A 15,668-nucleotide genomic window follows, 5' to 3' on the forward strand; every position below is an offset into this window, starting at 1 on the left:
AGGTGAAGTAGGGAAGGTGAAAGGGGTGTAGGGGAGCGGCATGATTATTTAACTCTTAGCTTATGTGGTTACCGATTTTGGGTGAAGGTAATGGTTGGATGGTGTATTATGGTGATGTTTGTTGGTGGTTTCTGGAAAAAAGAAATTAAAAATGAATTTTTTGGGTGAATTTTGATGATGAAGATGGTGGTTGGGTGGTGGATTGTGGTGGTGTGTGGTTGTTGGGTAAAAGATATTCAAATTAAAGGTATGGGGTTGTTAGCCGAAAGTTGAGAGAGAATCATATCCGGATCTTTTGGTAAAAGATATTCCTCAATTATAAAGGAAGTTTATTAGCTTAGTCAATTTTAGTTGGTAAGATCATAATCCATTAAAAGCCAGCTAATTTGTTGCCTTTCTTAAAGTTCAAGTGTAAATTTGAAAACTAAGTGCAAACTGCAAAGTGTAAAATTTAAAACAAAGTATACAGCTACTTTTGATATTGCTGTTTGAATCTTTTTCTTTCAGCAACATTTTTTCTTGAACAGAAAGCACTAGTTTAAAATTTAACAAATAACATAACAAAAACTTCAAAATAACATAATAATCTGGATACCTCTGTTCTTCCTGCTTCTAAAAATGTTTATTTTTGATAAATATACTATTCACTTAAACATAATACATATATACTAAATAAAAAATGAATACATAATAAGCTCAACTATATTTGTTTTTCTTTTTTTAGTTTAATTCAAGAATCCAGGAAACACATTCTTCGAGTAATTGAAACTTTTGAAACCTGGCAATGTTTAGAAACACTTCCATTTTGTCCCTAAAATCTTTCACATCCTCTCTGAGAATAAAAGATCCAGCGCAACCACAATGTTCAGCCAAATGTGCAGCTTTGATTTGCTTGCATTTTAAACAAACCAAATCTTGAAGATGGTAAAGTCGTTCTCTCTGTCGGACAATTTGCACAAGACTATTTTCCATCACCTCTCGGTTGTAAAGTTGACCACATTGCGGAACACCACATCTCCACTCTTGAGTTAATAGAGCTCGATCCTGACACAAATCTAGATCTCGACAGTCGTTGCAGTAACTGCCAAATTCGTACATTACAATTAGAAACGTTAAACGTTCACATAAACAACTGTAGATTTACTGGGAAAAAAATGATGTTTAATAGCCTACCAACTAAGAATAGGTTAAGGTTGATTTGGTACACATGTTAAAGCTTTGTAAAATGCATGATATAATATTTGGATCTGTTATTCAGACGTAGCATGCGTCTTACACTTGTATCACAACTAGATCTTGGATCTAATGATCTATTTTATTTTTAATTACTGTTTTTCGCTGAAAAAAAAAAAAGAGACTGCTTATGTAAATTATTTTGTATTTAAAATTAAAACTACAACTACTATACTATAAACAATCAAGCCCCACAAAGGTATTATGGTCAAGAACATAGTGCATGAGATCCTATTATGCTATAGTTTTATATTTTATTTTTATTGATCAAGAATATACTCGTATTATTTTACCTGCAAATCACGTTTGGTAGAGTGAAGGAGAATGAAGAATTTTGAAACTGTGCCTCTGGAGCAAACTCCCTTACATGCACCAACTTTAACAGATTCCTCCTCAATATCTGCATTTTTTTTAAATGAATAAGAAGACTAATAAAATCAACAGATAGCCCATTATAAAAAGAAACCGGAAATCATTATTGAAAAGTTCTTACCCTAATATCATGCTGCACATATTGGTCAAGAAGAAGAACAGCACACACATGCTTAATGAATTCTAACGCTGGGTTTCCTTTATTCATAGTATTATCTTGAACTGCCTGAGATTTGCCTGTTTTTCTCATGTGATGATCAGTTTCACGAACTATCTTCAATAGTTTTCCACTGAAGTTAGTTCTAATCTGTAACCAAAAATTAAAAATAAAAATATAAAAAAATAACATATTATTAAAAAAAAAAAAAAAAAGTTGTCAGATTCCATAAAAAAACCAATCGTTCTGAATTAGACCTGCTCCCTAAGATGTTCAGTCATGGATGATTCAAATACTTCAGCAGCAGCAGCAGTGATTGATGGAGTGCATGAATCATCATCATCATCCCTTATAGTTGCTCTTTTTCTTAGTTCAACTTGTGCAAATTTCCAAGGGATGTATAGAAACTCTGAGACTGTAGAAATGAAGCGTTCCTGAAAATTTTGAATAATTAAATAAATAAATAGTCAAATACATCAGACAACAAGGGTACGAAAGATGGACTGCAATCGTAAATGATTAAAAATATTTGCATGTTGATGTTCAAAAAGGTCATGTACCTGAGTCTCCATTGGCAGGTTTTCAGCAATATTCCACATGGATACAACTTCCACTTGGGGAATAGGAACAGTATATGTGCTATCATTTGTTTCATCTGATGATATACCTTGAATTGCACCAAAGTTGTACTGTTATACAACATTGAATGGTAAATTATCGGTCGACCCAAATAAAACTATCAAGTTTTAAATAATTAACAATGTAGCTCAGAAGTAGAAATAAAGATATTCTTATTTAGCTGACCTGATCCATGAATAGGAGTGAGTGCCAAAATTGCATGGGTTCAAGCTCAATCCATTCAAACAAATCTCTAATAAATCCAAATGATAAAGAAATTAAAGATGATATAAGGGCACGAATCAGTTTAACTAACTTTTGAATGAAATATGCAAAACATCCAACCTTGATTGTATAGTTTTCAGTAAGCTATCACAGTAAGCTTGGGCAGCAAATAAGTCTGACTTTCCAGTGTCTAATATAATTCTTGAAAAATTGGCAAATATAATAGTGGCACCCAATTTCCGAAATTCGGCTAGCAGTAACGCAAAAACCTTTTGCATGACCTTGTGAAGCATTCGATGAAGAGCTGGATCGTGAAGTTTTGACCACGGACTGGATTACAGAATAAATTGTAAGTCAACATTAAGTCAAAATACAATGGATGCATTTAGGAAGAAAACGAGAAAGTACCTGCAGAGCCATCTGTATAAATGTTGTAACATTGCATCAGCGTATATGTTTCCTGATGAAACTGCGTCAGCAAGACATCTTTGAATCAATTGTTTAAGCACACGAAAGGCCTGTGAACAAGATGTGTCCACATCATATCCTAACTGCTCATTTGGAAGAAGTGATCCAGAAGTCAAATCCTGGTCAAACCCAAACAAGGTACCTCCCTCCATTTCATTTACTTGGTTGCTCTTTAGCAAAGCATTAACAGCCAAGTGATGAATCTGCACAAATTAGGCAATTTATAAGGATTCCTTGGTTCTCTCCAAATATATAGGGGAACTGGATCAAGAGAGAACCTAACCCTTCATTAATAAATAGTGAATAACACACACACACACACACACACACACACACACACATATTTATCAATCATCGATGAGTACTAAATAAACCCATTAAAAATTCGTGAACTACCACAAATTGGTGATTTTTCACATGTGATTAACTTCATACACGTGAGCATTGGTGAGGACAAAAAGAAAATAAACCATTATTTGTTCACACACAAACGATTTTGACCATTCACAGGTGAAACATCATCTAAAATTCCTTTGAACACATAATTTTACAGGATTCAACATTTCAGTGATTTTCATTAACTTCAGCCTTTTTTGACAAAATCGTATGCAAATTAACAAACAATAATATGGTTCTCCCGAGTTTTCAACTTTCCATTGGTTCTCTTAAAGTAGCGCAGTGACAGAATAAGAAACAGAATAAAAATAAAGAAAATAACAGACCTTTAGCTCAATTGTCACTTTCCTATAAGCACCGGGATAAATAAGAACTGGTTGATTGACCTATTTTCAAAAAAAAAAAAAAAAATGCAATTTAGATCATAAAAGAATTTCAAACTAGATTCTAGAGTGAGATCGTTCATAAGATTTTACCTCATCAGAATAACAAGTCTCTTCTTCATGATTCCCTCCAAGGTCTGGATTTCCATCATCTGATATCCAAAGTATCTGCATATATTGTGAAAACAACAAGGCGAGATAAATAAAAACAGACATGATACTCAATAATATTCAATGTTCAACTTTCAAAGAACGTGATTAAAAAGTCAATAAACATAATCAGTAAAGCATAAACGGATGTCTTAGAAAAATAGACTTACACATGCATAAAGCAAATTGATTTACAAGTCAGCATAAGCAAACATATGCTGAACATGATACTGGCTAGAGGTGGCAAAATGGGTGGGTTGGTCAGATTGGGCGACAGGCCAAACCGGGTCCGGTTGAAACAGTAGTAATTTATGTTCAGATCGAAACAGCTTCTGTTGACACTTTGTCCAATTATTCAGTTATAAAATAAATTTCTGTGTCCAACGTGACCACAATATTGTATTACTTCAGTTATAACTCTTTGATCTAAAGCGGATTTTCCACCAGTTCAATCTGTTTAACCCTTCAGTTATAAGTTACTCATTTTTCTTTTATTAAACCCGTTAAGAGCACAAATCGCCTATTGACAAGTAAACAGTCCTGACCACCTCTAAATTAATAACATGAACCAGAGACATACCTGTTGTTGATCACGTAATGCTCTTGAAAAGAAGATATCAGCAGTGTGCATAAGCCAATCTATTTCAAAATTGCCTAGTGGAACCTGTTCAAATAACATCATCATAAACTCAGTAATAACGACTTAAAAATGTTGATGACATATACACACGAAGGCCGAAGCAGATATAAATATTACATGGGAATATCTGGAAAGAGAAATTTTTTCATTTAACCAAAGAGATGATGCAGCACAACGCTGCAACCCGATTTTTGCCGCTCCATTTTGCCACCCAAGAGTCTGTATAGAGCAACAAAAGAGTATAATGAGTACCAAAACAATGTCAGCTCATCAGTTGAAGCAGTTAATAAGGTTAGTCAACTACCTGATATTCACTGTCACGAGCATTAGAAGGAATGTTGACGCACGGGAAATCATCTAAAGCCCGTATACCGGACTTCATTGAGTTGACGTCTGGGCACTCGATTACAGCAATTGCAGGTCCATGATGCTGATGTCTGTCAATCAGTAGAGACTTAAAAAAAATACACACACACAAAAAAAAAAAAAAAAAAAAAGCTTTGTATTATATAATGTTATTATTGCTTGGAAAATCAAATACCTGAATTCACTTATCGATATCTGTAAGATCTTTTCAGCATCCCTGGGGTTTCCAACATAGTCCACCTGAATGATTTCATGAAACTTAATAAGCCACGAAACATGACATTATATTACATGACATTTTTGGATTAGAAAAGTCAAAGCTGACCTTGAAACTGGAAGCTTCTCTAGACATAGAAGGTTCAATTGACAATGCGTTGCATGCTTCACGAAACTGTTTCTCTAAAATATTTGGTGATAAGTCTTTATTCTGAAAACGATGAACCACTATCGCATGGATGGTTGAAGATGATGGAAAATATATAAGATATATACCACGCGCTTCGGATGTGCTGGAATTGAAAATGATACAAAGACAATTTTCAGTTCTCACCCTATAATAATCATCAAGAAAATGCAATAAAATCTTTAACTTACCTTTGATATAAGTAGAAAAAAGGGATGGAAGAATCCAGATAAGAGCATTCTGTAGTGGTTTTCATGTGCAATTCACTTAAATCCCAACCATCTTTCGGATCTCGCTTCTTGGCTGATTTATCCACTTTACAAACGCAACCAATCTGAAGAATAGAATTAAAATCGAGCCCTACTTTCATTTCATATAACCCCTGAAATGTGATTGAACATATAGCAGATAAAAACAAGTTTGATGAGTTTAATAATTTTTGGAAATAGGCAAACCAGCAATCTGGAACTGTTAATATTAAACTGACCTCCACATCAGGATCGGCCAGGTGAGCAGCAAGTTTCCTGCTTTCTTCTATAAACTCAACTTCACCAGTAACGACCTATACATGATACAGTATGCTAATCATTTAGCTTGTGTAGATTAATCATTTCCGTAGTAAAAACGTTATAAAATTACAGATTTTTTTACCTCAATCAAGTTATAGGAACGGCGTCCATGAGGAAGAATCTTATTGACAAGTCTTCCAGGTAATTCTTCAGTTGTAGGAGTTTTATAATTAGCATAAAATACTCTGGGAACGTTGACAGGGATCTTATGCATGGTTCCATCCACAACAACCCAAGCAAAAAACTGGCCAGGTTGCAAACTTGGAACAAGTTGAATTATCTGCCAGTGGCTAACTCCTACGGCTGCTTCTCGCCTTTTAAAATATGAGCCAACCCCAGTTCCCTTAGCTTGTGTCTTATTTGCCACCCCATTAGGAATACCAGAAACTCCATCCCTTTGATTAAACTTGTCCATACGGTCCAACCTGGCAAGCCAAAATATACCACAATCAACAATCAATATAGATCGTCGCTTGAGGTGGCAATTTTGATCGATTTATTCAAAAATGGGTTAAGAGGGATCGTTTACTTGTCCTAATAGGTCGATAAATTTTGCTATAAGGGGAACAGTTCAAAAGCATTGAAATAATTGTAATAATTATTATTGGCCTTTACAACATAAAATCCAACTCATTCAATAGACACATTTGAACCAGCCCATATTGACACATTTCCCACCCTGCCTAACCAATTTGACCATCTATTCTTCTCTATGCACACCCATGATAGTATTGGGGCACCCAAGATACTTACTTTTGCCTCTTCCTTTTTTCACGAATCTGCTTCCACTTACGTTTCCTTGAATCGAGCCATCCTTGGTAATCCAAATGTCTATCTATTTCCTCATCATTGATATCCAACGGTTGTGGTGATGACATCAGTGGATGCATGTTTTTATCCTGACCAGGTTTTTCCCTAGAACTTCCTTTGCCACTTGCATTTGGGTTGGTTTCATAAGAACGACTGATAGGTCTAGGTCCAACATTTGAAGCTTTTCGATTGTTCCCGAAGTCCTCTAGATCCACAACATTTTGTTCATGGGGTAAATGATCTTTTCCATTTGCATCAATTTGTGGGCCATCTTCATTACCCTTTTTCAAAGAACTAAATATATCAACCAACTTTCTTTGACGCATTTTGTCATCTTTCTCACGAACCTTCTTGTGCAACCAATCAGGATGAACTACTCTTGGAACAGGGTTTGAAACCTGAACAAACATACATATCAGTTGCAAGCCAAAAAGATGTAATACTTCACTAACTTATGAGAAATAGTGTACCTTCTGCATTGCTGCTGGAATAGTAATAATTTTTTGTATTGCAGAGCTAAGCCTTTGTTTGTAATATGACCAGTCAATAATGGATCGAATGCCAATATCTGATGAGATTTTGCACCACTTTTTCACATAGAACTTCATTATTTCTGCAAATGAAACAAAGTAAGTCTTTGTCCCTTCAAGTTCAAAACAATATAGGCATAACAGTCAAGAGTTCTACCAGCATCAGTTTCAAATATAGCAACAGGAACAGCCCGTTCACTCACTGGAGTTCCCTGTTCTCATCAAGATACAAATTTGATCAAGATTCAATTTTAAGAATGGTGTATAATGGAAATGGTCAGATGGCTATTTTTAACAGAAATATTAAGTCACTTACGCGTGGTTCACATGCAACAACATATTGACAACGTAGCCCTTTGTCTTTAACCATTGCATCTCCTAGAAAATCAGCAAGACGCCTTGCTGTGGTTACTGCACACGATTTTTGTTCACCATAATCTACTAAAGACTTGCTCATAGTGCTTGATTCTGATATGTAATCAAGCAACTCACTGTCTGCAATATCGTTCCCTTGATTCTGAAATATTTAATTATCAGATAAGCTTTGTACATCCTCATTTTCTTGTCATATAAACAAACCAAAACCAAAAACTTAACAAAAACGTGATTAAAATTTGATTACGTACATCTAGAAGATCAAGCCAACGGTTGGCAACTGAAGCAACTACAGAATAGCATTCCTCTAAGGTAGACCCATGAAGAAACTTGTCAAAAAGTTCAGCCTGAATACAGTTGGATTTCAAGTGTTATGAGAAAACTCATAGCTATAACTAACAAAATATATGAAAAAACAAACCAAACAGATTTATGAGATGAAGATAGTACTTGGAAAACTTTAATAAGCTTTAGTTCACCCCTCCTTTTTATTTCAAAGCCCTTAAGTTCGGCAAGAGTACCATCGTCATTAAAAACAGCATACCGCTTCTTTATTAAAATTCCTTCTTCTTTAGATGCGGGTAGGATCATTGCCTTCATTCAGAAATAGTACATGAGCATGAGAGGTTCCTTGACCAGATAACTAATAAATTACAGTAATTGCCAAAACATGATGTCACTTTAAGGATTTTTCCATTTACCTTATATGGTCCGTCAACTTCAAATTCAATAGAACATTCACTGTGTGTTGTATAAGTTCTGTTGACAGGATCTTTGAGAGTCTGATGAAAAAACAGAACACAAAGATTTCAGACATAATATATCTAAACCAATAAGTAAATTAACTGTTTAATAGATGACCAGGTTGTGTGGAGGGTTAAAACAAGTTAAATTTTAGTACAACTCTAGGCCAGGTCATACAGATTTGCCTGCAAACGTTTTCTTTACAGTTTCTTTAACATTTAAGAAATAACATTTCTTAATTATTTCCAAGATAACAAGAAAATAATATTACAACAAATCAAATAAAAGAATTTTAAAAAATTGGATACATTGATAAGAGAGGAGTTTAATAACTGTCAAGTTTCAACCCATTCATCCCCATCCTCTTCAAGCTAAACTTTTTTTTTATTGAACCCATTTGAGATAAAAACGCATACCATATCAACCATGGGCCAAAACCATAAATCTCTATTTATTATTAGATAACCTATTATAAAACTTGTCTTAAGTGAAATAATTACAGAAGCGGAATAGAAATGATAACCCATCTAACCTGGTATTGGTCATTTGTGTTGTTTCTTGCCACATCAACATTTAGCATAACACATGGATAGGAAATTGTTAGCTTCTTTGAGTCTCTGCAATTGAAGTTCCAAAGAAGGTGAAAAAAATGTAGTGCCAAAAAACTACAACAAATTCACATTAATAATTTGGCAGAAAAAAAAACACACCTCGTTTTAAAAGTGAAGTTTTCGGGAAATGACCCAGGCAAAGCACACCATATACCATCTGTGTCCAGTTCAAGTGGTCTTCCAATCTTTTCAACCAATAAACGAGCATTTTGGATAATTTTTGCTCCAGTATAAGTAACAACTCCTGCCATTTCCATTGAATACCATCTTGCACCTCTGAAACAATAAAATATAATGTCATATTTATTTACATTACATTATAAAAAAATGTGTAAAAAATCTATGCTACATAAAATACATACTTGCGCATGACATATCCATAGAAAGAATTCAGAATACATTTATGTGCCAGCTGAAGTGAATCATAAAGAACCACCATATCCTGCAATAATAAAATATATCAACAATAAATAAAACTTAAGTATAATAGTAATTTAAAATACTAATTGAAAAGGTCACGATAAAATTACTTGTGCTTCCTGGATTTTTATAGGATTTCCACTAGCCTTTGCTTCTGACAATTTCCCCTTCCACACTTTATTGAGTCCTTTGTATTCATATCTTCTATCACGAAAACTTTAATACACAAGATAAAATGTTATGATCTCATACTACATACACAGGCAGACAATAAAGTTATGTGCATTAAACTGCATAGATTAACGCAATGCTTACCTTCTGACAGTATCAACGTAAAACGGATTCTCACGCATGCATATCCCTGCTTCACGAACCTCAGTAACTGGTTTATCAAGCACTCGCTTATATGCCTTTTGGCAGTATTTCTTTAAACGATCTTTCAACTTCAATTGTTGGTCCACTTTAGGCAGGTCAAGAAACGGTTTTGATGTGGATCCATCAACAAACTCGGATTCAATTTGCCTCTTAATATGATAGTAATCACTAATTTCCAATTTTGAGATTAGTAAAATTCAATTATGAATAAGTAGCCAAGTTAAGGTAAAAGAGTAAACATATGTACCTTCTCTTTGCTGTATATGTTTCTCCACGCCAAACCCATTCAAGTTCTCTAAGACAAGTTTTCCCTGGACGATTGAAATCACATGCAGTGCAAACCTCATCTGAAACGATAGATGGTGGCTGATATTGCACAAAAGTAATTGTTTTTATCAGTAAGTAGCAAGTTACATCAACATATACATATTTCTAAAAGATAATCGATGTGTGAACCTGAAGTCTGTTTGTCAAAATAATATTGGGATACATCGCAGCAACATCTAGATGATAAATAAGAGGGCATTCTTCTCGTGTAGGTTCATCTCGTAATGAAATAAGCTGCAAATGTAAAAAGAAATAAACTAGGTGTAAATTTGCAACATCTTTATAGCTCCTTGCACTTCAGATATAGCTTATAGAAGCATACGAAGCATGTGAGAAAAGAATATCTATAGTGGATATGATCTTAAGTTGTTAGGCGAGATAACAAACGAAAGACCACGACTACGGTGAACAAGCCCCTTCAGTATTTGTCACACATAGATACAACAAATGTTTCATGGAGACTTCAAAAGACCAGTAAAATAGAACATTGCCAGTTGACAATTAAAACTTGTCATGCCACTGGAAAATTTATGTTATTTCCTAGCGTCATTACAACCACATGCAGTTAAAGTCCTTACAGTACCTTTTCCATGATAGCATTCTTCACTTCGTTGTAGTTTAAAACTGATTCAATGTCCATCTTACCCTCAACTCTAATAGCATATAGCAGATCACGATCAAGATTTTCGATAAGTTGCTGGAGAAAATAACATAAAACCAAGCTAAAGTTAGCTAACATCTCAAACAACATGCTATTCAAGTCTTGTCCAACCACACACACACGTATGTGTATAGATAGATATATTACATCTGACTGATAACTAATACTATATTTAACTAAATTTAATTAATCTAAGTACATTTCCAGTTCCAAATTTACCTTAAAGGCAGATGGATCAAGTTTGAAACTAGTTGGAAGGTCAGATCTGAAGACACCAGTTTCTAGACACTCTACATGGCCACCAATATATGTCTCACTTTCAAGAAGGCGACTGTTATAAAACTTTTCTGGTTCAGCTTGGTGCTTATTAGGACATATAACATTTGCCATGTATGCCTGCATATATAACACAAAGTTAAAGTGTGAGGTTTTAACTTATGTAGTATGCAAATCAAGAAAATATAAATCAATCAGGTTACAAGATATGTCCAAACCACGCACCTGAACCATGAGAAGCATTTCACAAAGGGTCCCACTTCCTTTACGCAATACTTCATCAGGTGGCATTGGTATTATAGTTGCAAGGGAGAAAATAAACGGATGAACATAAGTCATATACAAGTAATACGTTGATACAGCATCGGATACAGAATAGGATGCCATCATCTGCAATTAAGTATTTCCAAGATAAATATTAAAAAACATTCTAAATAGCTTAAAATGCCCTTAAGAATAGATTGTTGAACCATATAGAAGATCATTTCTACCAAGTCCATACCTGAGGTTTTTCCATTGCAAAACGAACCATATCCTCCGGATTTACCTCCAATGGATCATAGCCCAATTTGGCTTTAGTGACAGCCTAATATCATATAAGAAGATATTAGTTCTTAACAACAAATCTCATTATTTATAATATACAAAAAATGGTAACCAGCCTTTGTAGTAATCTAGAAGCAAGAAATAGTAGCTATGAATCAAAAGTACGCACCTTTAAACCGTGGCTCCCTTGAGGTAGATAACTATCACGTTTGACCCATGCAAAACAATCCAGATGACAAGCAAACTTAGCACGACATTCACCTTGAACTTTGTCACACTGAAATCCTAGCTCCTGCATGACAAAAGGACTTGGTAACTATTGATAAATCACATTTATTCAAGTTTAAATACCAAAAGGTGCAACATACCTCATTCATTTTCAAGCCATGAAAAGCTGCTCTATTTTCCAAGAATGGCCAATCAAAAAAGTCTCCATTGTAAGTCACATAAATTCCAGGCTTGACGTCTCTCATATGAGAAAACCATAATTTAAGCAACTCGACCTGCATGCAAACAGAAACTTAATTGTTGAACTTCAAAGCATGCACCCAAATACCAGCTAAATGAAACCTGCCCAAATGTTAAGATATCACACCTCATTCTTCACATTTGTCACTTTGAAGTGTCCATCAAATTCAGGTTTTGGGGTATACTCCAAATCCTCTATATCTTCACCAACACACTAAAAATAGTTGCAAACGGAACCAATTGAGTCAAATTTAGTAATACAGAATATCTCATTACAAAAAAGCAACAATTATACTTATGTGTCACAAACAAGATATTAGTTATAGGGTCCAGATGTCAAAGATGACTTTTTTTATTGTACCTACCTCTCTGTTAATAATCAAATATCCTCGTCCATCAACCATGTATGAGATCATCATAACTAAATCATACTCTGCATCGGGGAATTTTAAAGGAAGCTTTGTGGTCTCTATATCAAATGCACAAACGTGAACTTCAGCACGTTGCAAAAGATCGTGCCTTCTTACTAGTGTAACTCCATCACTTGATACATTAACATCATACCACAGCCCGGATCTTACATCTGACAAGAATGATTTGAGAAGAAAGAATCTGAGATATACATCATTGTAAATAACAAAATAGAGAACAATGTTTTACTAAAAGGATATATCACCATTGTCAATGGCAAAACGAACATGGTAAGGCACATCATACTCTCGTAGATCAGTAATGCAATCTATCAAATCTTGATTTCGCTCTTTGCTGCAAACTCAAGAGCCAAAATCAGGCGAAAAATAGAGCAGCAACTTACAAAATATAGTATTAAAAGTACTTCATAAGTGAAGTTATGCAGAGTACATATCAAAACTTTCCATGAAGAATTACATACCTTTTGCCTGCCAATATGGACTCATAAGCCTCTGCAGCTTTAAACTTTTCTTTATTTCTTTCAACTACATGCATTAGGTCACTCTTTACTTGCATCAGTTGTTGTACCGTATCAAACGATATCTTTAAGTAAGTTTTCCGTAATCCAGAAAGATGGTTTTTCTGTCATAATATCAAACAAATTATTCATGTACCATACACCATATCCTTTCACAGTAAAACCAAATTGTTTCAAAAGGCTGAAAGCAACTATAAGGCACCTACTGCACTACGTATTCTAAAGTATCAATCATAACGCAAAAACAACATGAACGAAGCTAATTATATAACAAAATGACTTACAAGATCAAGGTCCTCTTTCTCAACTATTTCAATATCAGCTAATTGCCCTTCGTATCGTCGTCTTAAATGTGCATCAACATCCATTTCCATCTTATCCTATTAACCAACACACCTTTAGTCCAATTCATCAAACCATACATACAAATGCAAAAGCATTCTCCAAAATCATTTCGCTATACCCATACCTTTGTAGTAACATAAAAATAAGGTCTAAACTTGTACTTTGCTTTAAATGTCGAACCATCCTTCAGTCAAAATCAAATACAAATCAAGAATTACACAAAAATAAACAATATAAATTGATAACATCAACTCTGAACATAATTATAACAATTATCGTATTTTATTAAATGCATATTTCACCTGGCAAACGAAATATAAGTCGACACAACTATACACCTTCCGCGTATCCTGATCCTCCCATGAAGACTGCAAAAAGTATGAAAGCATATTATCATTAGCTTACAGCTACACTTTAACACCAAGGCCTAAATGTTTTAAAATATGTATTCAACTTAACACCTGCAAAATATACTGTAAGTATCCTACTTAAAAACTCGATATCGCACGTATCATACTTTAACTATTGCTACTGTAATCATATAATAACATGCTAACTTACATAACTGCCAATTAAGCACAATAAATGTATACAACAACAGTATTTCGGATAATTAGATACAAAATTAGGTTACAGGAAGGCAAAAAAAAAAAAGGTGTGTAGACTTACAGAAGCGAGTGTAAGTAGCCATCCGAGGCGTTTATCGCCTTCAGTGAAAAGGTCAAACCCTAGGTTTGACTCGAGTTTTTCTTCAGCAGATAGGATTAGCTTCTGCTTCTTTGAAATCCTTGTGTCTCTGCGATCTGTTCTTCTTCGATTATCTCCGTTCATCGTAAGAAGATTGAAATTGTCGATTTGAGATCTCGATTTATGAAATGAAAAAATGAATTGAAGAACTGGATTCTACAGATTAATTTGGGGGCGGGGAGAAAGTTTTCCCGCTCTTTTTGTGTGAGATTTGTAGAGAGAAAAAAGTGGGCTGGTAGATTACGGTGTTACCCTTCTGATAGACGGTGAGATACGTATTTTAGTCTAAGAACTTTTTTTTTCTTTTTAAATAGAAAGGAAAAAAATCACTTTGTAATCTTTGTGTTCACCACAAATTCCAAAAGACGTTCATTTTTTTTTAATGATTCACCAATGTTATATGTGTAGTCTCTAACGGTAACATACATTAAATAAGTCAGTTAAGTAAATACTTTGGTGGTCTCTGACATTAACAGATATTAATCGTTTTGATTCCACGTTTCTGTTTATTCCTTTCAGTTTTGCGTTCAAGTTTTGCGTTTCGATTTTCGCTTTTCATTTTTCACATTTCGGTTTCGCGTTTCAGTTCTGCAGTTCGATTCTGCGTTTCGTTTTCGCGTTCAGGTTCGAATCTTGAGAATGTTGTTTTTTATTTTTATTTTTATAACTCAAAACTTGTTCAATATTTAATTATAGAATTACAATTGCTACTTTTCATACCAATTTGGGCCCAATTTCGCGTTTATTTTTGTGATTTTCTACTTCGATTTTTATAACATATATAAATGCAACAAATGCTTTGAATTATTAATCGAAACCAAAAACGGCATGATGGTACGGGTCCTTACATATTGACCAATAGGTCACATGTTTGATTCTTGCAACCTACCCATTGTTTTTATTTTACTTTTTTTTCGAAAGACAAAATATTATAAAGACTAAACGAAAATGCTAGCAAGAAGCTAGCGAATACACAAAACGAAAAAAAACACACGAATCAACACTCAACCTAACCAAACACGAAATCTAACTAGAAGATCATCAAACCCCATGCCTAACAACCAAAAGTCATACGCGAAAAGAAAAAAAACACGAAGATCTTAAGTACATGAAGCCCAATATAAACAAAACGCCACGACTGAACACATAATTCTATGTTTCCGATCCGAATGATGAGCAACAATCGTCGCCGTCATCATCATCATCATCATCATCTTCATCTGAATCATTCAACAAATCATCAATAACGAACCTTTCAAACCGGTAACGCTTATCACGACATCTTTTACGCTTTTATTGTTTCCTTTCCATAACGAACTTAATAAAATGACGTTTGATTAACAGGCAGCGTTTCCTCTTTTTAATCCGAAATCTAGACACTGCACTTTGTGCCAAACTAACATCATTTGAATCCATACGGTCCACATAATTCGAACCAGGGCTCTGAGATTCGCCAATACCAAGCCCAATATCCTGAGTAGGCGCAATAAAAGATTTAGACACA

General features: G+C 34.4%; 1 protein-coding gene across 1 annotated transcript; it reads right to left on the reverse strand.

Annotated features, from left to right (window-relative positions):
* Nucleotides 1-700: 700 nt before the first annotated feature.
* Nucleotides 701-14,248, reverse strand: LOC139866863 (DNA polymerase epsilon catalytic subunit A-like). The gene is made up of 46 exons (XM_071855159.1): nucleotides 14,087-14,248; nucleotides 13,720-13,785; nucleotides 13,542-13,601; nucleotides 13,357-13,452; nucleotides 13,016-13,176; nucleotides 12,800-12,888; nucleotides 12,489-12,706; nucleotides 12,251-12,337; nucleotides 12,024-12,158; nucleotides 11,825-11,947; nucleotides 11,612-11,695; nucleotides 11,335-11,499; nucleotides 11,053-11,229; nucleotides 10,756-10,869; nucleotides 10,302-10,406; nucleotides 10,093-10,211; nucleotides 9,786-10,013; nucleotides 9,581-9,686; nucleotides 9,413-9,492; nucleotides 9,150-9,326; nucleotides 8,972-9,056; nucleotides 8,397-8,477; nucleotides 8,146-8,289; nucleotides 7,947-8,042; nucleotides 7,637-7,837; nucleotides 7,478-7,532; nucleotides 7,261-7,403; nucleotides 6,734-7,188; nucleotides 6,063-6,405; nucleotides 5,899-5,973; nucleotides 5,603-5,793; nucleotides 5,334-5,517; nucleotides 5,184-5,248; nucleotides 4,947-5,079; nucleotides 4,760-4,861; nucleotides 4,583-4,666; nucleotides 3,946-4,020; nucleotides 3,796-3,855; nucleotides 3,014-3,276; nucleotides 2,726-2,935; nucleotides 2,567-2,633; nucleotides 2,323-2,451; nucleotides 2,020-2,196; nucleotides 1,727-1,912; nucleotides 1,527-1,633; nucleotides 701-1,081 (listed from the first exon to the last, which is right to left on the reverse strand). Exons 1-46 carry the CDS (start codon nucleotides 14,246-14,248, stop codon nucleotides 721-723), a joined length of 6,624 nt encoding a protein of 2,207 aa, XP_071711260.1. The 3' UTR covers nucleotides 701-720.
* Nucleotides 14,249-15,668: the final 1,420 nt, after the last annotated feature.

The sequence above is a fragment of the Rutidosis leptorrhynchoides genome, chromosome 1 (genome assembly GCF_046630445.1).
Source record: "Rutidosis leptorrhynchoides isolate AG116_Rl617_1_P2 chromosome 1, CSIRO_AGI_Rlap_v1, whole genome shotgun sequence".
Lineage (NCBI taxonomy): Eukaryota > Viridiplantae > Streptophyta > Magnoliopsida > Asterales > Asteraceae > Rutidosis > Rutidosis leptorrhynchoides.

Coding starts and splice junctions, on each gene's coding strand:
- LOC139866863 (XM_071855159.1), bottom strand. CDS start 14,248: ATGAACGGAGATAATCGAAGAAGAACAGATCGCAGAGACACAAGGATT. Junction 9,687..9,785: donor TACGTTGATACTGTCAGAAG/GTAAGCATTGCG, acceptor TGTGTATTAAAG/TTTTCGTGATAGAAGATATG. Junction 2,197..2,322: donor ACCTGCCAATGGAGACTCAG/GTACATGACCTT, acceptor CAAAATTTTCAG/GAACGCTTCATTTCTACAGT.